The 27,314-nt window shown below is 36.4% G+C and overlaps 1 protein-coding gene across 1 annotated transcript; it reads left to right on the top strand.

Moving 5' to 3' along the window:
• The first annotated feature begins 1,614 nt into the window (after positions 1-1,614).
• On the top strand, positions 1,615-22,465 carry prkchb (protein kinase C, eta, b). The gene is made up of 14 exons (XM_046836357.1): positions 1,615-2,338; positions 7,476-7,539; positions 8,412-8,568; positions 9,596-9,630; positions 9,793-9,872; positions 10,009-10,138; positions 10,980-11,113; positions 11,230-11,370; positions 11,921-12,094; positions 14,436-14,590; positions 19,414-19,552; positions 19,655-19,843; positions 21,635-21,781; positions 21,977-22,465. The coding sequence occupies exons 1-14, from the start codon at positions 1,994-1,996 to the stop codon at positions 22,121-22,123; spliced, it is 2,037 nt and encodes a 678-aa protein (XP_046692313.1). The 5' UTR covers positions 1,615-1,993; the 3' UTR covers positions 22,124-22,465.
• The last annotated feature ends 4,849 nt before the right edge of the window (positions 22,466-27,314 follow it).

Genomic DNA, 27,314 nt, shown 5'->3' with positions numbered 1-27,314 from the left:
CCCAAATGGACAGATATATATTTATATGCTGAAAATAATAAAAAATCATTAATAAAATGGTTGCTGAAAATCATAATGCACGTATATACACTCACCGACCACTTTATTAGGTACATTTGTTCCTTCGGGCAATTATACAGTCAGTCATTTGGGATTGGCAGCAGAACAATGCATACATATCATGCAGATACAGGACAAGTTTGCACGAATGGAAACACCTTGGTAATGAACGAGATCAGAAGAGAATGGCCAGACTGGTTTGAGTTTACTGGAAGGCTACGGTAACTAAAATTAGGACATTCTTTACAGCCATAGTGAGCCAAAAAGCTTTTTGGAATGCACAAAACATCACATCTTTATGTGGCTGGATTACAATAACAGAAATACACATATGGGGTTCCACTGCTGTCAGATAAGCACAGGATTCTAAGGCTACAGTGGACATGTTGGCAATGCTGTTAAGCATGATGAGGTATACCTAGTACAATGGGTGGTGTGTGTATAGCTTTGGTATTGACTACCATGGCCCAGTTTCTCTAACAGGTTTTCTTTAATTCTATGTCTAAATTACTGACCCTGTGTCTCCCTCTATAGGCTAGAAAGCATATTGTATGTTCATGTACCCATAAACCACAACCTATAAATGGTTGTAAAATGTACATTTAGGCAAAACTGTAGATTTAAACAAGACCATGGTTTATAAAATAGTAAATAATTCATAAACAGAAATAAGCAACATTGAATTATTAAGTAAATTTAGATATATCCAGAGAACTTTTAAAATCTTCACTGCTGGTTATTTAATTGTGAAGAAAAAATGATTATATTTTAGGTTTGTACACTAACGATTAAACTATAATTTACCCTAAGTAAACATCACTACATATTATGTAATAGTACCTTAGTAACACTATATTTTCAAGTTTATTTGATTTTAATATAATTTATATTGACCATATAATTGACATAAAACAAACCATTTGTCCTGAATCGTTTCAAGCATTATATCTATTGATTTTACCTTTTACTTGATAATTCGGGCATTTATTATTTACATGATGTGAAATAACTTTTTTTGGTACAGAAGAAGATTTCATATATGCATCTTATCTGTAGTATCAGTAGTACAGCATTATATATTTGTGTAATATATATCACACACACACACACACACACACACATGTATACACATTTGTGGGCGTAGTGTGTGTGTGTGTGTGTGTGTGTGTGTGTGTGTGTGTGTGTATTTATATATATCAAATATGTGTAATAAAATATGACATATGACAAGTTGATAACTTTATTTGAAACCAAGAGGCAAAGCATATGGCATTTTTCCTCTGCTTGAGGTTAATTTGCTCACCACACCTACTTTCAGTATGCGTCATATTAATTCAACCATATTATTCTTATTAATCGTTATATCTTAGATAGACCTTTTTACATTTCAGGATTGAAACTAAGTTGTAAAAATAAAGTTTTTATACTTTTTAATCTCCCTTAGTTGCCCTGATGGCTCAATTCATCCTGCATTAGAAAATCCAAACTCAAAGGTTTATATCAGGGCAAAATTTCACTTTTGAATACAACAATGGGCGTAGTGTGTGTGTGTGTGTGTGCGTGTGCGTGTGTGGTTACGCGTTGTTTGCGTGTTACAGGGAAGATCCTGGCGATAGACAGGAGTGAAGAATTCACAGCAGGAAACACGCAGCAGACGGGGACGTTCTCAGACTCCCTGACCTTCAAGTCTCGACTTGATTCCCCGCTCTCAAGTAGACCACGTTTTGTTCGTTTCGGAAACTTCGTCCTGTATGTGCGTTTTCTTTCCTGAGCGTTTGACAGTCCTGCCATGAGTGTGTTGTGTCGCGCTGTCGGCGTCTGCGCTTTGTGTCTCTCATACTTTCACATTCGACTCATTCAGAAGGCGAGTGAACACCTGGGGGACCACCGTCGCATTGAAGCACAGCGTTCTGTCCTCTGAGGGCAAAGAAAGATGAGGTTCACGGGCTACATGAGACTGCTCATTAAAGAGGCAGTGGACTTACAGCCCACCACTTTCTCTACGCGCCACACTTACCAGAGGAAGACGCAACATCTGGATCCTTACATCGTGATCAAAGTGGACAATTTTAAAGTGGGCCAGACAGCCGTCAGACCCAAGACCAAACATCCCGTCTTCAATGAAGAAATCTGCCCGTATGTATGCGAGGGCAAAGTGCTAGAGCTGGCCGTTTTCCACGATACACCGATTGGATATGATGATTTCGTCGCAAACTGCACCATGCAGCTGGAGAGTCTTCTAACGTCAACCAGCAGCAGACAGACGTTTGAGGGATGGGTATGGAATAAGATCTCATATGTACACACAGCCATCACATACACACACAGGCTATACAGTACATGCTCTCCTGCATGTATATAGTTTAATTCTGTCTCTAATAAGCTACTAGAGGAATTATATGTCTGAAATAATGTATAAATGTATAATGTAATAATGTATGCAAATGTAAAAATAAGTGTAGGTGTAAATCATACACATAGTACCACAACAATGCAACACCTATAACATTATCATCACTGTTATCAATAATAGTAGAAGTAAATTGGTAGAAGTAGTAGTCATGGTAGTAGTGGTGTTGGGCAATTTTTGTTCGTTTGCTTGTTTGTTTCAGTGGATTTATATTTCGTAATGTATTTTGTCAGTCAGCATAGTAAAGGAAGTATACTAAACTGGAAATGCATGCCATTGCTTTATGTGGTTTGCCTAGACAATAGTAATTGTTCTGTGTAATACATTGTGTTAAATGTGGCAATGGAAACATATGTTTTTTCATAAACCACATTAATGTCTGCTTTAGAGTTATAGTAAGATGATAAGAATGTGATAAGGATATGAGCAACAAGTTTTAATTTGAAATTCCCTTTAAAGGTTCACTACAAGTGATGACCAAAGAAATGCTCGAAAATCTCGGTCAAGTTTTTTGATCCGGCTTAAGCTGCAATATGGTGCGTTTATCTGTTAATAAATCAAAACATATATTAAGTGTAAACCAGAAACTGTACATTTAGCAAAATATAACCATAGTATTGAATAATAATATTCTTCAGAACTTTATTCACTTGTGACTATGGGCCTTCTAGATCTGGGAACATTTTAAAAGTGCAAAACTGTACTAAATACTTTAAATTTTTAAGAGATGTGAGCAATAACACGTGCGGCGTGTGTGCGTGTGTGTGCATGTGTGTGCATGTTTAGCTAGATATCATCTGGTACATGCTTTGCTTAGTGGTTTTTGCAGTGTCCCAAATAAAATATCTGATGTATTTGTCAAGGCAGCTAATAATACAGCTAGAAGGTAGAGGGTAAAATAGCATATAAACTGCTATCAAATGAATCAGGATGGTGGGTCATTGAAATGTGTCAATTGTTTAAATAATATTTAAATATATTTATTGTGTTTTTTGCTTGATTAAGTATGCTAATATTTTGGCAGCTCATGTATTGACACGTAAGAGGAATCTAAAAGGAAGTTGCATTTGTCTGGCCATAAGTTGTATCTATACAGTAATTGCCTTTTGTTTTTTAGTCCCCTGTAACTGCTTCCTTTGAAAGGATCTTCACAGCACTCTTCATGCATTAGATAGGCCTTTGCAAAAAACCACAGAGCTGCAACCCATATATGCGTAATGGAAACTCTGCATTTAGCCACAGTGCAACACTAGGCTTGCTTTGGGCTGATTTTCTTGTGTTCACAAGTGTATTATATTACTTAATTTGGGAGCACAATTTCAAATTTTTTCCCTTTTATTCCCTTATATTTTTTCCCATTGTGTTACTGCTCTTTTTTGTATTTTTGCAACGTCATAGGGTCCATGAAGTTAGTTTCTCAGTCTAACAGTAACTAACAACTAACTAACAGGAATCAATCAATTACATATGACAAAACGAAAATAGATCACCTTATTAACTTATAATGTTTTATTTGCGAGTTTGAATTTAGATTTAGATGCATTTCTTATGTGGTCTATAGTATCCATAGGTCTCTCACTTGTCATTAAAATAAAGCTAGGGAAAGTTTGTCAGGGTTATCACAGTCAAACTGTCACTTCTATTATTCACATCCATTTCTTGAAAAAAAGAGATGTTGATAAGGTACTAATTTATGTATTAAATTTAGAAATTCTTAATTTTTTCAGTAATGTTTGACCTATTGTATATAAGAATTATTTGTAATAATTGGATGCAAATCATTTGCAGTCAATGACTGCCTGATGTCTGAACCATATTTGCATGATAAATTGTGAGTTTCTTCCGTTGAGATACTTTTCCAGGCCTATACTGTAGCTACCATCAGTTCTTTCCGCCTTCAGATTTGTCTTCAGTGAGCATAAGGCATATGCAAGTGGGTTAAGCTCAGATGACTTATTCAGACATTTAGATTTAGATTTAGATTTACATTTACATTTGTGCCATTTAGCAGACGCCCTTATCCAGAGAGAGGTACAAAAGTGCTTCGAGTCTCTAGTAATGAACAAATCTACACTGGTATGCCAGATTACAAACTTAATATAAATATAACCCTTGAATTTTACAAACTTGGAAAGTGCTAATTTAAGTGTTTCAGGAAGAGGTAGGTCTTCAGTCGTCGCTTGAAGATAGTCAGGGACTCTGCTGTACGGACATCTAGGGAAAGTTCATTTCACCACCTCGGTGCCAGAACAGAGAAGAGCCTTGAAGTGTACTTACCTCTCATTCTGAGAGAATGTGGTACCAGTAGAGCAGTGCTGAAGGATCTCAGACAGCGTGGTGGAGGTAAGATGGCGCTGGTCCATTTTTGGCCTTGTAGGCAAGCATCAGTGTTTTCAATCTGATACGTGCAGCTACTGGAAGCCAGTAAAGGGAGTGCAGCAGTGGGGTGGTGTGGGAGAACTTGGGCTGATTGAACACAAGTCGTGCAGCTGCCTTTTGGCTCATTTGCAGTGGACGAATAGCGTTCAGGGGAAGACCTGCCAGCAGAGAGTTGCAGTAGTCGAGTCTTGAAATCACAAGAGACTGAACAAGCACCTGGGCAGCCTGTAGATACGCTTGGCATTGAGAAGTTTATAGGGTTCTTTCATTGTGCATTTTGGAATATTTTTGATTGATCAGTTTTTTGACAGAATCTGAGCAGAATGTATGGATCTATGCATTACAGAACTCATCCTGCTTCTTTTTTGGCAGCCATATTTGCCTGTGCCATAACATTGCCTCCATGTTTGATAGTTGATGCTGTATGCTTTGGATCATGAGTCCGTCATTTTTTTTCTCCATAATTTTCTTTTTTAATCATCCTGGAAAAGGAATTCTTGTTTTGGAATGTTTTTTTTTCTGGACTTTTTCATATAGGCATATCATAAACAAGTGTCTTTTGTTTGCAGACTTTGACAATGAAACACCTCCTCAAAAGTAATCTTGATTTGTGTTGGTTTATTTCTTCGCCAAGAAATGAATTCTGTGATCATTCACATTAGTTGTTTTATATGGTCTGCCAGGACTTTTGGGTGTCCATCTTTTTAGGAATGTACTTTACCAAATTGTTAATTTGGATGCTCCTACTAGATTTAGTTAGTTATGCTTCTGATAGGACTATTTTTTTTGGTTTGTTTGTTTTTATCTAATGATCTGTTCCTTCAGTTCTATTGAAATTTCCTTTGAACACATATCAAGAGTTTCCAAGCACCTCTAACAAATGTAAAATCAGCTGCAGACCTTTTATCTGCTTAATTTGAAATAATATGGAAACTGGCCATACTTTGCCATTAAATCAATCAATTGATAAATCAGACCATTTTTTTTAATTATAAAATAATTATTGTAATTCCTAAATGGTTAATGCAAAAACATTAGTAGACTCGTTGAATTGATGCTGAAGGTATACAATTGTAATAGTGAATTATTTTGTTGTGTTATTTGGCTACTCAGGGATGAGGTGGCAGAAAGGGATGTCAAACTCTCTTATCATCAGTGCTGGTATGCAGTAGAACTAACTCCACTGGATTCCTCTTTTACTCCCTATCTCACAGAACCACATGTTTCTCAATCCTGACCACGCTATAGGTGAAAGAGAGGAAGTAGCAAGATTATTATGATACTGAAAGCATTATATTTTGAATAACAATTTTGAAAGAGGTACATAAATATCAACCAAATAACAAGTAAAATGCTATGGACTCATTATTTCATGCCCCAATTGATCTTTTCTTTCCATTTAGATAATGACCAACTTAGGACTCAGTGATTTAATGACCTCTACTTTATTAAAATAAATTAAGAATTGACACGAGGGGAGTCTTGTAAATTAGTAGTATGTTTACTTATATTTTGAATTTATAAAATATTTGGAAAGGTGTACATTATTATGGCAACTTTATGTACTACTGTTTGGTCAGTGAAAACAAATATATTTTAAGGTCAGCTGTTTTTCTTCTTTTTGGTCATGTCAGCAAAAACTAAAAGCAAAATCATTATCCAGGTAACCAGTTAGTATGACTAATATACATAATATGCCACTAGTAATTAGAAATGACCTGTAAACACAGCAATCCCTGTTTGAAGCTCAGTAGTCTTCAAAGTCGAGGCCACTGGTTTAAAGACATTTTCTCAAACCAGAGGCCATGAATTATGTAAATAAGTAAAACCTTTCTAAGTTTAAACATTGTGACAACATTATGACCATTACTGTGAAAGTTAGGATATTTCTCAAGTTCCTGGTGTCTGATGATGGATTAGTAACAAGCAAGTAATAAGTCTGTATTGTGTGTTTTACAATTCTTGAAGGAATGACAAGTTTCAATGCAGTTAATGAAAATGTACCAAATGTAGTTGAGGAGTGTGTATTAGGAAAAGAACAGCAGAACAGGTTTGACTTGTTTTCACCCTACATTGCTGTATGTGCAGAGTGAAAGTATGTGTGCTTTCAAGACAGACAGATACTTTAGCATAAAAGACCAGGCATTGCCACACGTCAAAGCCACAAATGTATACTAAACCTGAAGCATTCTTTGCACCTTTTGGTTTGTTTGTTCTTGCCTCGGTTTACTTACTGGATTCCGAATGACTGGCCACTTCCTATTTTCAGAAAAGAAATGCCATCTTGTAAAATGCTTCTAGATTAGTGTGAGTAAAACCCATGTTATTTAATATGTCTTGAATCCAGAGCTAATCTGGGAAACATGGCACACAGAGAAAACACATGCTGGATGAGATGTCAGTCCAACATTGACCTCTATGTTTTTACTTATATTTACATACATATTTGTCAGACATAATCACATTTTATGGAAATAAATGATGTATGTTATAAAAAATTAGATAGTAAAAATATGTAATAATCAGAAGTTCCAAAGAAAGATGTTATATAAAGGATGAGATGGCCCTATCTTCTATATTGTTTACAAATAACATTTTGTTAATTGTTTTGTATCCATTTCTCCAGGTTAACCTGGAACCAGAGGGCAAGGTCTATGTCTCCATGACTCTTACAGGCACCTTCACAGATGGTGAGTATCTGCAGCTACACTGTTTTGATTCAACTTTGTCTGACATGTACACAGTTACATTTTAGTTCCTATAATCCGTGATTTGTTTGTATGTATGTATGTATGTATGTATGTATGTATATATACAGCCTGAATATAGGAAAGCCCATGTGTATGTGTATATATATATATATATATATATATATATATATATATATATATATATATATATATGTACACACATGGGCTTTCCAATATTCAGGCTGTGGTTTCAGTTAATGCCTATAATAAATGCTAACATGTTGGGCTGCCTGTTGGGCTGCCTAATAGCTTTCTCATCCCCAAATGCAATGGGACAAATTTACTTGACTTGTTTCTTTTTTTATAATATTACATTCTAGCTTTGCCAAGAAAACTGTATCAAAAAATGATGAATGAATAATATTACAGAAGATGTAAATCTGAAAAAAACGTATAATAACTTAATGTAATAAAATTATAAACAGAAAACAGGCACAGTTCAGGTGATCAGCAAATAACATGAACGAGACAAAACATGAACATAAACAAGGGAACAAAACAAGATCACAACCAGGGAAATGAGACACAGAACAGAAGGTTTAATAAAGACAGGCAGCAAAAAAATTGAGCATTATTTTGCAAACACAATGGAAAACACAGGTTGTATATTCTCAGTTATACAGACTTCCTATATCTTCATATATCCACCTATGCCTATATATTAAAAGTCTATGACATTTATTAGCTTACAAGCATAGCTTCCTCTTTTATATCACAACTTCTCTATTCCACCAACTATTTGTACACTCAGGTCCTTTGGCAATGATATTTGTTTGTTTTAACCTTATGTATATTTTGTACTGGTCAAATAGATGATGCCACTGTTAATGGATGGAGGTCTCATAAGCAGTTAAGCAGGAAACGACAGAGGGCTTTAAAGAGGAAAGTGCATCAAGTCAATGGACACAAGTTCATGGCCACTTTCCTGAAGCAGCCTACATTCTGCTGCCACTGCAAAAATTTTATATGGTGATGTTATCACACACACACACACACACACACACACACACACACACACACACACACACACAATCATAGATACATAAGTGTCATAGATAAATAAATGTGTTTATGTATCCGGATTAATTTGAATGTTGTAATTTGAATTAGTTGAATAGATGAATAAAGTCACAGAGGTCAGAATTTTGGGGATGTTTTAATTTGAGACAATGGTAGATATCATAACCCATCAGGTCAAAATCTGTGTATGTATGTTTGTATGTATGTATTTATGCATGTATGTACGTATGTATCTATGGTCACTTGACTTAGATTGGTTAATTTCTAGCTAAATAAGTAGGTCAATAGACTGTTTATCATGTCCAATAAAACTGTAGTGTTTTAGAACCTTTTCTTAACCATTTTATCTCGTCCACTAGCCTGGACTTTTGAGACAAGGCAGGTTAGAATGATGGATTCATGCTGGTCACACCAAATTCAAATTTTACAATCTGTGTACCTCAGAATGAAATAGAGATTCATCAGACCAGGCAATGTTTTCTAGTCTTTAACGGTCCAGTTTTGGTCAGGTTGTGCCAAATGTAACCTCAGTACATTGATATTTGTGACAGAATTGGTCCAATTCAGCAGTTCATTTTGGCCATTTTCGCTTGATATGAGTACTGCCCAAAGCAAAGATGTTTTTCACTGCACCTCTGTTAAATGATTGGCTGAATAATTGCATAAATAATATGGGTATACAGGTGTTCCTGATGAAGAAATCAGGAAGGTTGGTTTGTTTTTTGGTTGGGAAATTCAGCATTCAATGCAAATTACCAAAAGCAAGAACAGTTAATATGCTTGAAAAAAATCTGCAGTGACAGTGACAATAGAAAACCTTGGACCCTTACCTTCTTTATTATCTGCCTTTGACTGGTTAAGTCAAACCTCACCAAGGAAAAACTCCATAAAGCCTTTAAATATAGACAGTGGCTTAAATGCTTGGCCTCGCTTTAACTTCGCAAATCCTGAATGTTTATCTACTATCTCTCTACAGGGGCGTTTTTGGCAAGCAGGGCTACCAGTGTCAAGGTAAACCTCTTTAGAATTGCTCAGATTGTTAAAATACCTTACATGCTCACTAGCTTTAATTGCAAAAAAAAAAAAAGAATCTGTAAAATAGGAATAGAGCACATACAGGAGCAAGGATTGCAAAAGTTCTAACCCAAATACACTTTTTTCCCAATATGTCAGTATGCACCTGTGTGATCCACAAGAAATGCCACCACCTGGTTGTTAGTGAGTGTCCCAAGATGAAAAAAATGGCAAGTGAGGTATGATTCCATTTTTGCCTGTAATTAACTACAATTTCTGCTTAACCCATGAGAATATTTTATAGGGGGGGCAAGAGGGAAGGAATTTGTAAATCATTGACAATACCTAATCATTATAATCTTTTCTTTCTCATAGGGTCCCAGTCAAGGCTTTGGAATCAACATACCTCATCGATTTCATGTACGCAACTATAAAGTGCCCACTTACTGTAACCACTGTGGATCACTCCTGTATGGTCTGGTGAAACAGGGTCTTCAATGCAAAGGTAACGCAAATGCAATGCATGTCACCATTCAAAAAATGTAGTTGAATGGTAACTTTATAGGGTCTTCATAACACATTTATAAGCACTGTAAAATTTATATAAATAGGTGCAACATTTATGAAAGGTTCATATAAAAACAAAGATAAGTTTATGTACTTTATTCATATTCATATTTACTCATACGTTATTTACGTTACATACGTTATTTTATCTTCCTTCTCTTGAAAAGTGTCACAGGTCATATGTCACTAACAATTCATTTATTACATTGGATGGTAATAAGACAGGGATACACCCAATGAGAAGTCAGTCTATCATGCATACACACATTTAAATTCGCACAAAGGGGCAATATTTATTAGCCAGTCCACCTATTGGTATGTTTTAGAGAGGTTGGATTAAAGCAAAATCCCCGTGAAAGTGGTACCTCATTAATTATGATACTAGACTTGATATAAAACGAATGTGATATACACATATATACACCAAGTTTCCTTTAACCCTTACCTGCTTAGCTGTATAAAGGAGATAAATGTAAGTTGCTCTGGATAAGGGCATCTTGCATATGCCATATAAATATTTCAAATCAGGGACCTTGAAACAATGAGGTGTTAACATTGCTTGCTGGGCCCCCCTGAAACAACCCAGCCTATCAAGTATTATTTCCAGAATGTGAATGGTCTATGAATGTGAAAGTATTATGAAGGTTAATTGTAAGAACCATTCAGAAACTAACATTCTTTTACGTTTATTTCTTACTTGCCTCTTGCCTTCCTATATCTGATTTCACATATGCTTCTGAAAGTAGTGTGGAAATAAAGCATTTTTCATTTATGGTCAGGTTGTAAGATGAACGTGCATATTCGTTGTGAAGACAATGTTGCTCCCAATTGTGGGGTGAACAGTGCAGAGCTGGCAAGCAAGTTGGCAGAGATTGGCTTGGAAGCAGGCAGACTCAGCAAGCGCCAATCCCAGGTAGAAAATCAGATGTATTGTGAAACATGCAGCTACTGTTAGACCATGAAACCAAATAAAGTAAGTACATGTGTGTCTATTGACCTTTTAAATCTTTTTTTTTTTTTTTTTAATAGATAAGCATTTCCACAGTAAAGCCTACAAGTACAAGTATTAAAAGTCTAGGACAACCTGAGGAGGCTGAGGAGGAGGTTATGAGGGTAGGGATTGAGGATTTTACATTCCTACAGGTCCTGGGAAAAGGCAGCTTTGGCAAGGTGAGTCTCTCTAACCTTACAATACAATATAATATATAAGTAATATGCTTTACTTATTATACTTAGAATAGTTCTATACTTAGAATACAGTAGCTTGATTTTGTTTCTAATAACATGATGATTGATTAAATATGTTTCATATATTGGCCTTGTTGAACAATATCTATATAACTCATCTACATATTTCTGATCTAGATTTATTTTCAATCTCAAAATGTTTGAGTTTTCTCTATTTATAATATACCATAAGCACTGGTGGCTAGGGTTGTTTAAAGACAGGAAGCAAATATGTCTACTATTGAAGTACATGACTCATGTGTTCTATTTATATTTAAGAATTTCACAAGCTCATAAAAATGTTGTTGTTTGCTATAAACAACTAAGAAAAAAATGTTTTTTTTATGCGAAACCATCCGATCCTCGTTTTAGTTCACCACCAAATAAACTATGCTTTCAGTCAGGATAGAAAACACCTATTGTATAACAAGCGTTAATCTATGTTTCCGTTAAAATTCAGTATAAGTGAATTTGTGTGTGCACACATGTACAGGTGATGTTGGCTCGCTTGAATGGTGATGAACAAGTGTATGCTGTGAAGGTTCTGAAGAAAGATATCATTCTCCAAGATGATGATGTGGAGTCCACCATGATTGAGAAGCGGGTTTTGGCTCTGGCCCACCATCACCCATACCTTACACACCTCTACTGCTGTTTTCAGACTGCTGTGAGTGCCTAAAAAGAGTGTCAAACTCAGTTCCTACAGTGGATCATCCGTCTCCACACCCCCCTGTCCTCTACATCTGCCTCTGTCACACCAACTACATGCATGTCTTCCTTCACCACATCCATAAACCTCCTCCTTGGTCTTCCTCTTTTGCTCCTTCCTGGTAGCTCTATCCTCAGCATTCTCCTACCGATATACCCTATGTCCCTTCTCTACACTTCTGCACTAATGCACTAAATTCACTGAAGAATTATACTAAACTCATGCTGCTGGATTGCTATGATCCTCATTCACATGGGGATTTAAAAGAAAATTATATTATAGTTATTTCACATTTTTTTCCCTTTTACTTATCTCTTCTAATAGATAAATGAAATTGTATGTGAATTTAAAAGTTTAACACAGCACGTCTCAATTCCTTAATGTTTCTGGCTACATAATAAGCTATCTAGGAGAGATGTGACTCACCCTGAGCATTACCTTGAAGCACTTTAACACAGGCAGTTGTTAGTAAATATCAAAGTGTCAACTTAGATTTGCTACAGAGCTCTCACACTCTAAAACAAGAAAAGATTTACCTAGTCTATATAACTTGGCTAGCTAACAGTTTACGTCACATTTTTCCACCCGCTGGTTATTGGGGTTTGGTTGACATAATGTGTAGATCATTAAAACTGAAAAAATACACCTGATCATTGGGTTTATTTCTGCACATATTTTTACTCTTTTAGATAACTAAGCATTTAGCACTACCAGAGTAATAAATATTTATGGAAATGTGAATGTATTTTTTTTATTAGAGTTTTTAGCTTGTATGCATTGTTTCATCTATCACACCTAAAACACCTGAAACACACCTGAAACACGTTAATTTTGACCAAAGGTGGCAAAGGTACACACATCCTTCACTTAAGTAGAAGTACAGATACTCATATTTAAAAATACTCTAGTAAAAGTTGAAGTATTTACTATACTTTTTTACTTAAGTAACAGTAAAAAAGTTTGGGCTCTGAAATGTACTTAAGTAAAAAGTAGCCATTGCTACTACCTGTTTTAGTGTCACGCTGGTAACTGGCCCTCACTTCTTATTAATATTAGGGCTGTCAATCGATTAAAATATTTAATTGTGATTAATCGCATGATTTTTATGTGTCAGCTCACAATTAATCGTAACTTAAGAGCATATTTATCTATTGTGAATGAATCTTAAATTAATACTGTACTTTTAACGTTTTTTTATACTCTAATCAACAAGTTCATGGACTAATATGGATGCTTTATGCAAATGTATGTTTATTATTAGTGAAAACATACTCAACATAAATCATTAAGACAAAAAATTATTATAAATGTTTTAAATGTTTATTTTGTGGTGTTTTAAATGACATAAATCATCATGACAGCAAACGGAAACTCTGCTATGTTTCCACACGGACGGTTAATGAAGTGATACCGGAGAAACTACCTTTTCCAACTTTCATACGTATTACATAATCAGAGAATGTAAATTGGTTTGTTAAAAACTAGACATTTCGAGCCTTTAATTCATTTAGTCTCGACGTTATGATAATAAAAAAAATCACAAAACGTGCCGGCGCGTTTGCCGACCCGAGAGGGTAAATTGTGTGCATTATGGCAGATTTTGATGCTGATTTGGTAGTTGGTGCATCAGTAAGTAAATGTTTACTGATTGAAAAAAAAAATCGGTGGAGTTTATTTATTTATTTTCATATCTGAGTAAAGAAAGGGCGTCGTGATTGAACGTGTGTTGCATTAGTTTTAATTTAGTCTCTTTTATATTTATTTATATATTTAAAAAAAATAGTCAAACAGAAATGACCGCTGCATTAATTAATTAATTGGGTTAAAGTAAAAATAAATAAATAAATAAATAAACTCTCTGTGAGTTCAGGTAGTTCCTTTCCATTCCGATCCTTTGATAGCAGTCATTAATTTTTTTTTTTTTTTTTTTTTTGAACAACCATATTCAATCAGTAGATGGCAGCACGTGATACATTTTCAGTGCGAGCTTGGAAAAAACAAATCTCTCTTCCCGTTAAACACGTGACTCTCTCTGCATACCAGAACTGGCCTACACAAGCCTGTTTTAGCCTGTGCTACTACTCAGGAAGTTCAAGTTCTCAGGCACTGACATAATGACCTGTAATGATTTCTACTGCTTCCTAGCATCTAAATGTCAACCCACACTAAAGCAGGTTATTCACAGCATAAAATAAAGGCCAACTACTTAAAGATGAATATGGTATTTGTGCTGCATTTTTATTTTAAACAATAATATTCAACAGTTCATTACATTGGTTGGTGTCTGTGTTTTTGCTAGGACCGTTTGTTCTTCGTCATGGAGTTTGTAAATGGTGGCGACCTCATGTTTCACATCCAGAAGTCTCGACGGTTCGATGAAGCCCGAGCACAGTTCTACGCTGCTGAAATAACCTCAGCTCTTATGTTCCTTCACTCTAAAGGCATCATATACAGGTAAAGTACTGCTTCTCAATTATTTATATACTACTATTTGTTTTCAGGTTTGTTCACTCTGTGTGTTTGAATGTTTGGACATAGAGCTATGTAACTCTTCGAAGTGTCGCCCAATGTTTTTGGATTTTCATTAGCTTGATGTCATTCATGAGTGTCTGCAAAAGCAAACGTGCTCTTCACTAACTGTACGTCACAAGTTATTCATTTACAGAAGAGGCTGTTTCACCTGCCATACTTGTTTGTTTAGGAGTGCGTATGTTTGTACCTGTCTGTGCTGAATTTTACTGGATTGACACACCCCAGCTGATGTTTCTGCCCATAGTTGGGTAAACTACAAACTCATCTCACCTTTCCCCACATGACCTGCTTTACCCTGTGTGATCTATTAGCTCCTATTGGTTCAAGGAAGAAATCCACAACAACCCAAGCCCAGTCAAACGACAGGCCATTGTCTCCTGATTATTTGCGAGGGTCTCTGGTATTTGCACGACTCTAGTGGGAGCTTTGGAATGTTTTTGTAAACCTCATTATCATCCAGTCCGTTGCACACTCGTTCCTAGGGCAGTTTAGAACAGCCGATATAACTTGTATGTTTTTAGGAGTTGGTAGAAAACCAGAGACCCCACAGGAAACCACTATGCAAACTAAACACATGATCACACCAGGAAGTCAAGTTAGCGAGTAAACACCTGCTAATAAAAAATTCTAAGTGACATTTTTCATTTCCTTCTAAAATCATTATAACATGTTGAGGCTCTGTACTGTCCTTTCTATCAATTTCTTTTAACATTTACAGGTATCCTAAGCTAACTTTAGTATTATAGAAAGTTCTATTTGTTAGTAGTTCAACTAGTAGACTTTATCTCTCTGGAAGTGACAGGATGGTAATAAATTAGTAAAAACATTTGCTGATGCAAAAATGATCTGTGTTGCCTGGTGGACTGCATCAGCAAATTTGTATTCTTCCACGTGGTTAGTTGGGTCACTTGGGAATGCTTGGTTAGGTTATCTGTAGGACAGGATTGTTTATTGCTCTGCCTTTGTCCACCACCGCACTTTGAGTAAAAACGAAGTATAAACTTACGGGAAATTATTGAGATGGGTAAATACTGACGGAGCATTTTTGCATTGCGGAGATGAATAGTAATGGGTGAGAAATATTAGCCCCTCCATAGGGACAGGTTTAATGTAACATTAATATGAGGAATTATTAATGCTTTTAAACTCCTTTTTCATTTCAGTGTTCAATACAAGTTGCTTGCCTTAGTTTATGCTGTGTGGTCATCGGACGGAATGCTCACTGACCCACATAGATTCCATAGATTAAATATATATAAAGATTAGATTTTAATATAAAAATCAATTAGATTTAAATAGGAAATGCACCGATTTCATTATTTAACTAGTTTAAATAGGCAAATCACTAATGGAACTATATGAAACCCCCATGTGTTTAGATTTTAAATACCTTCATATAACATAATTCCGAGCACGTTTTTATTAGCTGTTGGTTAGTCATACAATTATTTCAGCTTTGATCTATAGTGTTAGTTAGTAAGGCACTATAGTGTTTATAGTTTCTATTTTGTGCATTTTTTTTTTGTTTCAATCATATTGCATAACCATTTTCTCATGTGAGATGTAGATAACATGTTTCTCATCATGCATCACTAAATGTACAAGAAACAGCAATGCAGCCCCTCGTTGTTATGCTGTGCAACTGAGTTGAGCTTGTCTGTGGTCTGTTTTTTTTTTTTTTTTTCTATGCACATACTGTCTGCATATCTCATCTGTCTACAGTTGATCCAGTAGTGCTGTAGAGCATGCAGGTGTTTTTAGTAAACATGGTGTATGTTGTAGTTTGTGGTTTAGTCTACGTCAGCCTGCTATGAACTCTACTCATGTTCGGGCTTGTTTTTTTTTTTTAAGCTAGACACACGATTACGAAGAAGTGCATAGGAAAGATTGTTAGTAGATTGTTAGTTGACACTTTACAATTGGTTTACCAGTCTTATTTGATCCTGGTGGATAGCTGTTTTTTTCCTATTAATTTGTATGGTTTTCTAAGTGGTGATTGGCTGAGCGTAAAATGAGGCCAGATGATGATCAGGATTGTGTTTGTTCTAAATGTCATGTAAGGTTTTCACTTATAAACTACGCCCATCTATTTCTTGTTTCCACGGTCACAAGTGTTGGTTATACTCATACTGGTGTACTGGTTATGCGTGATACTGGTGTATTTAAATAGATTTATGAAATCTTTTGTTCAGTAAAATATTCAGTGGTGCCTTTGTGTTTTTCTGTTTCTTGCTAAGTGGAATGGTTCACCTTAGGACACTCATTCCTGTAAGTATTCCATCAGTCCTTCAGCCACAGGATCTACATACATTTCCTCTGCTCTGACACAGAGAATGGAGCGCATGCCTGTATTCGACACACAGCGCACCAAAAGGAAATGAGTCACTTCACAGAGCCATTGCATCATAATCCTGCGCATGAATTCAGTGTTTTTTCTAATGAAATGTGGGAATTTTTGCCATCAAAAATCCTTTGTTTTGGCATCAGTGGGGTTTTTAAGATGAATAGTCATTACTGATATGCATTGTAAATATGACTGTCTGTTTCACCATTCAGTCTTGTGGACAAATGATCCTGGATTAGGAGTGTACACACTTTAATCCAGTGTTAATCTGTTTTTAATCTAATCTCAGGAAGAGTTGGACTAGAAGTTTTCCTGTGGCCTGCTTTGTCCACAGCCTGCTATCTGTGTCCTCTCTTCTCCTAGCCCAGTTCTCAAAAAAGAATGCACTTAAAGAAGTATTGAAATATTTTTTTAATGTTTCTAATTGTGCTTGGATAATCTTTGAATAAGCATGAATATTTCGCGTATATCCTTCCCTTAAATCACTGTAACTCAATTTCACTGGGATTAGTCTACGACTTGCAAAGTGAAAGAGGTGAAATAGAAGAGATTTCTATCAGTACACTTCTATATTAGATGGCTAAATAGCTAAAAAATAACTGGAAAAAAAGATCTGATGTGTCTGATGCAAACCTTCCCTGTCTCTCTCCCTCTAGTTTGTGGTTAATTCTTGAAATAGTTACTGCACTGCACCGTACACCCCAGTGCCAGCAGTTCACCATTGTAGACGTGAGAAACTACATGATTTTGGCGTGCCTGCAATTTGCAGCTTTCCACAACTTTTTTTCTCGTCTACAGAGCTGGCTGTCTTCTAAGCCTGGCTTTAGACATCTTCAGTCACTAAACCTGTCTGGGGTATCAGTGAAGTTCAGTGGCCGGCCGTGCATTTGGTACCTGGGCCTCCTGTGGGGACTTACCCGACTTAATCCTCCTCTTAATACCACCACTGTAACGTCGCTATTATAGAAACCATCAATACTATATGAAAATGCAATATAACAACGCATTGCATTACAGAGAGAGAAGCATTTCACATACGGAGAGTGAATACCATTTTACTAAAGCAAGCTCCAAACCTCTACACCACAACTGCAACTGTGCACCAATATCATCTGGAGCAGTTCAGAATCAATATTTGTCTAATAACATGACAAAAACATAAAAGATTTAAATAAAATGCAACCTACTCATCAAAGATGTGTAATCATAATTTGCACCACTCTTCAGAGGCTGTAATCCAGTGGTCTGAAATCACTTTCTCTTCCTCTGTCATTCATTGTGGGCGAAAAAACTTGTATTAATGTGTGCAGAGCACTACAGATGTGTTTTTCTACACCAAACAATCAGAGGATGGAAAAATGCTAAGGCTATTCTGGCCCTGAGCTAGCTGGCCCTGTGAGGCAAATTTGAAATCTGATTAGTTAAAGAAACAGACCCATTGGTAATATAGTCTAAGTTACATCGGCCAGCACTACTGATTCTGAAGGCCCTGGGCAGATTATACTGACATGGCAGCACATAGAGGCTGAAATCTGATTGGACAAAAAAATCTCACATACACATACTGGAAGCACTGTAGCCAAGAGAAACACTAGGAAATGTTGGGAATAAATGATTACAATACAAAAATGAATTTAGGTTGTAAATGTAGGTCAGTGCTTCTGGTAGTGTTTAGGCCAGCAGAGAAGGCTTTTAACTCTTATTCTGGGTTGTAACAGTATGTAATTACAACTGCCATCTTTTTGTGCCAAATTATTACCGTTGGGATTCAGAATATCCGTGGCCCTATTTCTTTGTTCGGAATCCAAGCAGTTGTTCTGCCACATGATCAACATTTTGTGTTAATGTGCCCCACCTGTAAGCACACCCATATCTGCTTTCTATCTTCTCTGTTTTGTGGAAATGTTTAAAATGTGTGTAGACCTAAAACACAGATAACTGACAGACAGGAAACGAGCCCTATGTGATGCATCGCTATTGCATCATAACACTAAGAGCCCATCTGGTTTACAGCACAGTGAAATACTTTTCACATTTCAGAGCACAGGGTCAGCCATTATATAGCATCCCTGCGGCAGAGAGGCAGCTTAAGCACTCATTGCTTTGGGGCCGAAAAGCAGCATGTCTTTTCACATCACTTGACAGTGTTATAGTTCACTGTGAAACATCATTACACCTATTTTACAATTTTATGCAGATTATCTCATTTGTACAACTTAGCAGTTGAGCATCCATTTGAATACTGAAAAATAAAGTCAGCAATGTACGTGGGTCTGATTATTTATACATTTATACAGTATGTACACATGGGGATGTCCTTGATTGTATTGTATAGTAAAGCTAATTTGTATTGTAAATAATTGTAAAATTCATTACTAATAACTTTTATATATTGGTATAGAGACCTGAAATTGGACAACATACTACTTGACAAAGATGGCCACTGTAAACTGGCAGATTTTGGAATGTGCAAGGAAGGGATTACTGCCGGGGTCCTGACTGCCACATTCTGTGGGACACCAGACTACATTGCACCTGAAGTAAATATTTTTGAAGAGTAAAAATAATCTAATGTCTGTGTTATGTGTAAGATACACATAGTTTGATGTGTCTGCCTCATCTGGTGTGATTTCTTCTCTTAGATCATTCTAGAGGAACCATATGGCGTGTCTGTGGACTGGTGGGCTATGGGTGTCCTTCTGTTTGAGATGCTCTGTGGACATGCACCATTCGAGGCAGAGACGGAGGACGAATTGTTTGAGTGTATCCTCAGGGATGAAGTGATCTATTCTTCGTGGCTTAGCAATGAGGCAGAGGACATCCTTCGAGGGGTAAGCTAAACCTTTGGATGGAGTCAGTAAGTTTAAGATTAGGTCAGTGCTTTTACAGTAATGTTTGGCAAAGTTGTCTGTAAATGAGGGAAAATAATTAAAAATAGACGTCCAGTCTTTCAAGAAAAGCTCAAGTGTTGCTACAGGCCAGAAAACCTGTACTGGGGTGTGGAGGTGTGAAGTCATCTCTCAAAACAACAATTTCTTTATACTTTGACCCGTGCATCACTTGTCAATCTACATGAGTCATTGAGTTGTATTTATTGCTTAAGGAAAAGCTGATTTCCAGTTACCCATGCTGACTCTTTTGTTTGAAAAACAAACAACACGTCACAAATCTTTTTTTCTTTTACAATGGCAAGAAATGCTTTGTAAAAATTATTTCCTTCTTCACTTCACTTTTAGACCTGTTTATTCTCTTCCCTCACCCCCAACCAGCCATTCAATTACAAATTTGTTTTTTTAGACGAGATTAAGCATGAGGAAACTCTGACCTTTTGCACAAATCAGTTAATATGGTCAATATCATACATTGAATTCAATTTAAATAAATAAAAATAGTACAGAATCCATAATATTAAATATTCACACTATTGAATATCTACTTTGTATTAAACCTTTAAAAAATTTTAAAACCTTCTTTATTTCCAGTTTAAAATGTGGTCTCAGACTGTATATATCTTTCTACAGTTCAGAGGCCATTAACCAGCAGAAGATTTACATAACCTTTTACATTAACCCAACATCATGAGGTTGTAAATATTAGCACCAATCCTGCACCATGAAGCCTGGCATCTGCTAGACTGTGAATGGAGAAAATAAATGATTTACCTCATTATCTTGGTATGACCCAAACTTCTACTTGCAATTACATTATCCTGTCTAAAGCCTTTGGCAGGATTCGCCGCCCTTACTGCATAAACAAGTAGAGACAAAGTCAAAGACATTCCAGATCAATTTTTGTTTTAACAGATCCATGCTATACCATGATTTCGAGTCAGTAATTGTGGGGACAGTGTATATGGGGAAAATGCAGCACGTTGTAGTTAAGAGATTTGTTTTAAACTAGTTAATAGATTAATTGCTAGGAGATCGTGAGGGTTTGATCTGGATCATATTAAGACTGTTGGTCAGGGCAAGTTTCATTTATGGTTATTTAATCCCATTCCACTTCAGTAAGGGTTAAAAGGCTGTGCCTGCATGGATCATCCCCTGCAGCATGTGACTCTAGCTTTGTGGAGAGAAGATTAGAGGGACACACACTGAGGTTTAATGCACCCAGTGCTATACAGTTTCCTTTGGCATTCTGTTTCCTTTTATATTCCTTTGCAGTTTTTTGCTTGCCAGGATTTGTATTTATTGCTACTCACTGTCTGAATTTGGATCCTTTCAGGTATAAAGAGAAAATAGAGCATAATTTATGGCTTAGAACACATATAATAATGTAATTACCTGTTTCTGCAGTTAAGTGCTATTGTAGATAGAAACACAAGTCATCCCAGCAACACAGTAAACAGTGATTTTCCCCGGTAGTGCATTTGCTTTGATTTTGCTTCATCCCTAATCCTATGTGGACGAGGTTTAGTTTCCATCTGTGCGTAATAAAGTTTCACACTTTCTGGGTCAGCACAAAGGGTAAGAGTTTGACTTTTGCTGACCTGTAGTAAATAGTTTACCCCATTGGTCTTTCACATCACTATTCAAAAGACTTCTGAGTCTCCAAATATGAACTGGATTCAGACTGGATTGCAGAATTCAGCAGTGAGCACATACTCTTTTGATTTTCTCCAGTTCTTGATGAGAGACGCTTCATGTCGGCTGGGCTGTGCAGAGAGGGATGGAGGGGAGAAGGCCATTACTTCTCACCCCTTCTTCAGAGACTTGGACTGGGAGAAGCTGAGGAAGCGCGAGTTGGATTCACCCTTCAAACCTCGAATAGTAAGCCAAGCCACCCAACACCATGACACCATCTTGCTTTCAGCACCAGCATTATGGTTTTCATTTAGACTTGTGCTAGGCCATAACTTCTTTAAACCTAAATGCCATGACTGATATGTTGAATGCAGCTGTCTAATATGAAATAGTTTACTGCTTTATTTATAACCACTGCCCTTTTTGCAATGTACCGTGCAGAAATCTTCAGAGGACGTGAACAATTTTGATCCCGACTTCACCCAGGAAGAGCCCACACTCACCCCTATAGAAGAGGCACTAATCCCACTGAATCAAGATGACTTTAAAGACTTCTCATACACAGCTCCTGAGCAACCGCATACTTAAAACACAAATATGTCTGTAGTGCTTATTTATACTTAGGGTCATACATGAACACATTTTAAACATGCCAAAACATTTTTAGTTCTACAAACAATGAAAGTGTTTATTGGAATACGACAGAAGGAATTTGTGCACTGTTTGATTCACTGCTGTCCAAACGCCCAGGAACATGTAGACCTTATTTTATTTTTAACCCCAACTCTGTCCTGGAATCCTCCTGGAGTACCAATTTTAGTGCTGTGATTCAAAACCTTGGTTGTTTTAGATCCAGAATGTTGTGTTTTTCCTGCTTAAACAAACACATGATTAAATCTGTTCATAATAAATCCTATAATCAACGAGTAATTTTTTGTTATGCTTTAGAAAAACACAAATAGTATTTAATGTGACTTTCCCATGAGAAGAGTGTGACAAGCCTGACTCATCCCTCAGAGGACTCACTGAAGAGTCTATTGTCCTGATGTGTTTTATAGAAGAGAAAACATTTAATCCAGGACTGTTGCTTGGAAACTGACTAAGCACAAATACTTTCAATCCAGCGACTAGTATTTGCTGTGAATCCTCTATAAGTTAACTTGTGTATGTTTTTATAATTCATTTGCTTGTTTGTTTAGGATTATTCAAATACTGTGCGTTTGGGTTTAAGGTAGATTTAACTCTTACATGAAACAGGCATCTTGTTTCTTTATGTTCATAAATACCTTATTGCACATTGTACATATGCAAATAACTGTGCACTTACTGTAAATGCCAAAATGAGTACACTTCTTTATTTTGGTCATGATGTTGGCACTGTATATATCAACTGAAAAAAGACTTTTTATGAATTGACTGAAAAAACTGGATAGTTTATGTACACTGATTTGATTCGGCTTATCACCTGCTCTGAGCGTGAACAGAATAAATCAGATTGCATTTTTTCCTACAGTCGAGTTTTTATTAACTACAATCAAAATCTGTATTCAAGACATTTTAATCAGATAAATAAATAGAATAATTGAACTATTTCATTTCAGTTTTTTGCCATACGTTATCATTTCTTATGTATCGTGGTTCAGTATACAATGGCAATATATTTTAGGTAAATTATTCATCATGTATTACTTAATTTATGTATATGCAGTAATATATAGTACAGACAAAAAGATCACTTATTAATATCTCAGAAACAATGTAATAGAGAAAGTCATTGCACGTTTGGAATCCTGAAATTTTACCAAGCAGACTCATGACGTTATTTAGATATTGTTTTCATTGTTGTTGTTCAGTTAAAGGAATTGTGAATGTCATTGCATCCTGAACACCCTCACATCCCATCTCCTTATCGCCTTGTGCCTGATATCTGTTAGGCAGCTGGAGTTCTTGCTTCGTACAACCTAAATTTAAACACTTTCCTGTAACACTGAGATTGAACAGCCAAGTGTTAGAGCTGCAAACAGCAAGGTGCCATATCTCGATGAAGAGTGTTAGACACATAGACCTTTAGATCAAAGATTGTTCTCAGTAACGCAGCACTACTTCACATAATTCATGCAGTTATTTTCTAAAGAATTTCACAGACATCTGTTGCAACTAGTTGGCTTTAGAGAAAACATCCCAACTCTCAACATACTCCTATTACTCCCATTACTCCCATACTCCCAGCTGGTTTCGGATAAATGGTTTTAAATTTATTCCGATTATTACAATTTAATGTGATCACAATTTTTATGATCTTGCCCACCCAGAAATAACAGAAATAAAATAATGCTTACTTAAATAATTTTTAAAGCATCATGTGGTGGTTTGCGGAAATGTATTCAATTTCATTTTTGTGGATGGCAAACCGGTTCTCCAGCTGGGGCCCAGGCAAGAACTAGTCTGTGCTACTTATGAAAGTTTAGCCATGCGTTCAGTTGGGCTGACGTTTTCCACAGCAGTTATGACTGCCAAAAACTGCCTCAATGTGGTTGAATGGTGTCTGTGTGACTCAGTGCACTGAGTCACTGGACTGCCGAGAAGTTCACTGGGTTCTTCACAGATGTCGGCTAATGGAAGTTTCTAGCAATTTGAATTACAAAATATTCTGCACGTTTCGAATGTGAACATTTTTGTCATTAAATTACATCAGTATTTTGAGGTATTCATATTTCAAATGGTTATTCTATATGCTGCAATGATTTCTATCAATAACTTTGTTGTCTGGCATTTTACCTGTAATGAAACCAAGTATTGTTGACTACATTCAAATTTAAAGGTAGTGTATGTAAAACTGCATACGTCCTTATAATGACCATACCACAGTAGTGCAATAGCTCATGGGGAAAAAAGCTTTATCTTTAAAGTAAATATGATAGGTATGTTATGTTTGCTTTTTGTCATGCCACAGTCTGTGTTCTTGTCTTTGCGCCCAGCCTATATTTGCATAATGAATGATAACCTTATGATGTACAAGTCATCATGAATAGCTTCTAAGATAATTAATTGACTATTTGACTATATGTACCGACACTGTGAATTTGTTGGCTTATCTGATTAGAAGCATTAGCTCTCAGATATATAAATAATAAGTACAAGACATGAAGTGATTTAAAAGACCAACTAAAGCACGATTTGATAGGAGAAAGGGTTAAACATCCACCCACATCCGTTTACCTATTGCCATATTAATCTTATATCTCATATATGGCCATATATCTTGTATGAGTTTTATAATGCTGCACCCAATATTCAAAAAAACAATATTCAAATTTGTTTGAAAAGGAAAAGTCTTTCATACTTATATTTTACGGCCTACTTTTTACTGTTAGCTAGTTTCTACCATATTTTAGCTGAGTGGGCTCAGATTTCTTTTCGCTTATTCTTACTTTTTCTTTTCAAAGTCAATTAATTTGATATGGATTTGCAGTTTCAGTTCAGTTGTAACATTTTTTTTATTACAAAATAAATGAATGGTTATAATGTCACTTTAGTAAAGTTTATCTTTAATTAGAGTCGTTCAGTTACATGCATGCCCCATCTAAAATAATGCAGCAGTTCTGGCCACAGTCAGTCTACATTGCTGCTCTGCCTTCTTAATAAAACACAAAGTGATTTACATATGAAAGCTCTAGAGATGTTGAGTTCCAGATTCTAATGTGGAAGCAAAATGCAGAAGAAAGAGAAAGGTTAAAGGCTAGAAGCAAAAAAGCGAAATGTTAGTGTACTTTTCCTAAAAACAAATGAACAAATAAAGAAAGAAAGAAAGAAAGAACCTATGGTAAATATTACAAATTACTCATTCAACTTTGCAACTTTCTGCAAAATATTTTGTTCATTGACATTAGTGAAGGTTTTTGTTAATATACTAGCACTATCTAATAACACTATTGATGGATGCATCAAGCGTGTTGACCTTCGGAACCAAATCTGTTCACACAACTCACTTTATCCTCCTCTCTGACAGGTCAGTTGACTGTACTGAGTGATGTGCAGCATGTGTCTTTGAAAAACAGTGCTATTGTTGGGGATAATATTACACAGGTGGGGGCTTATTAGAAATGAAGGACATATTGACTTGGAGCAGGAACATTTGTCAAGTCATTCAACATTTGTCATTCTGAGGGTCTTTGCTGATAGATGACTGTGATTGTGAAGGTCAAATGTGTGATTGCCGAGGTTGTATTTATCCATAACTACACTCTGTTGACAGTTTATTAGGCACACCTTCATACATATATACATACATACATACATACATACACACACACACATGCACACGCACATACACCGATGTACATGTATAACTTTATGACCACTGATCAGGCACAACATCATGACCACCTGCCTCATATTGTGTTGGTTTCACCTTCTGCTGTCAAAAAGGTCCTGACTTAACAGCATTACATTTTTCAGTAATTTGAGCTACTGAAGCTTGTCTTTTGGATCAAACCACGTGGGCCAGCCTTTACTCCCCACGTGCATCGGTGAGGCTTGGCCGCCCATGAGCCTGTCGCCGGTTCACCACTGTTCCTTCCTTGGACCACTTTTAATAGATACTGACCACTGCAGACTGGGAACATCCCACAAGAGCTGCAGTTATGGAGACGCTCTGACCCAGTTGTCTAGCCATTTTGACATTTGGCCCATTTTAGACTCGCTCAAATCCTTACACTTGCACATTTTTTTATGCTTTTAACACATCAACTTTAAGGACAGAATGTTCACTTGTTGCCTCATATATCATACCTACTAACAGGTGCCATGAAGAGATAATCAGTGTTATTCACTGGTCATAATGTTATAAAGTCATAATATTATGCATAATGTTATGCAGAATCTGAAAGATTTGATGCTTGTTAGGTTGTGTAGTCGTCTATAAGCTGCTGCTTGATAGGTTGTTCAACATTGTATGCTGTCCGCTGCTTGATGTTGTTAATTCCTGGTGAATTTTCCTTCTAGTAGTAAAGCATGAAATTACAATTAAAAGGAAAAACTTTCCTACACGGTCATAACATTATAAAGTCACAATGGCATGCCTAGTCAGTGTGTCACCACACATGTATAGAAACATCACCTTGTGACCTTGTGTAGGAAAAGCGGTATAGGAAATGGATGGATGGAGATCCAATTAAAATATATATTTTTTTTTTGTAGAAGCGTAACTTTGGAAGGGTTCTGATAGGCCTTGAAGACAGGTGACTCCTGTTAGAGAGTAATGGCTCGGAGAGTTATATCCACACAACTTTATTGATTAGTTGGGTACAATAATATGGATTCCGTCTTTTGAGGTATTGGGTAGGTATAGACGTATATGGGTACGGTTTGTGGGTGAGTGAGGGTGGACCCTAACCCTAGTGTCGTTTTCTTGCAGTGGATGAAATAGATCACTGTTGGTTGCGGAAACGGAAAGGTTTGATGCTTGTTAGGTTGTGTAGTCGTCTATAAGCTGCTGCTCGATAGGTTGTCCAACATTGTATGCTATCTGCTGCTCGGTGTTCTGGCCTTTTAAGCACAGCTGAGAGCAGTACACTGTAATGTCACAGAGATAACATCAGGAATTCATTGTGAATTTTCTTCTAGTGGTGAAGCATGGAATTACAATTCAAAGGAAAGACTTTCCTACAAGGGTCATAACGTTATAAAGTCATCATGCCTGGTGTGTGTATGTCACCACACATGTGTATAGAAACATCACCTTGTGACCTTGTGTAGGAAGAGTGGCATAGAAAATTGA

This window comes from Silurus meridionalis, chromosome 23 (assembly GCF_014805685.1).
Source record: "Silurus meridionalis isolate SWU-2019-XX chromosome 23, ASM1480568v1, whole genome shotgun sequence".
In the NCBI taxonomy this organism is placed as follows: Eukaryota; Metazoa; Chordata; class Actinopteri; order Siluriformes; family Siluridae; genus Silurus; species Silurus meridionalis.
This window is presented reverse-complemented; position numbering and strand designations above follow the sequence as displayed.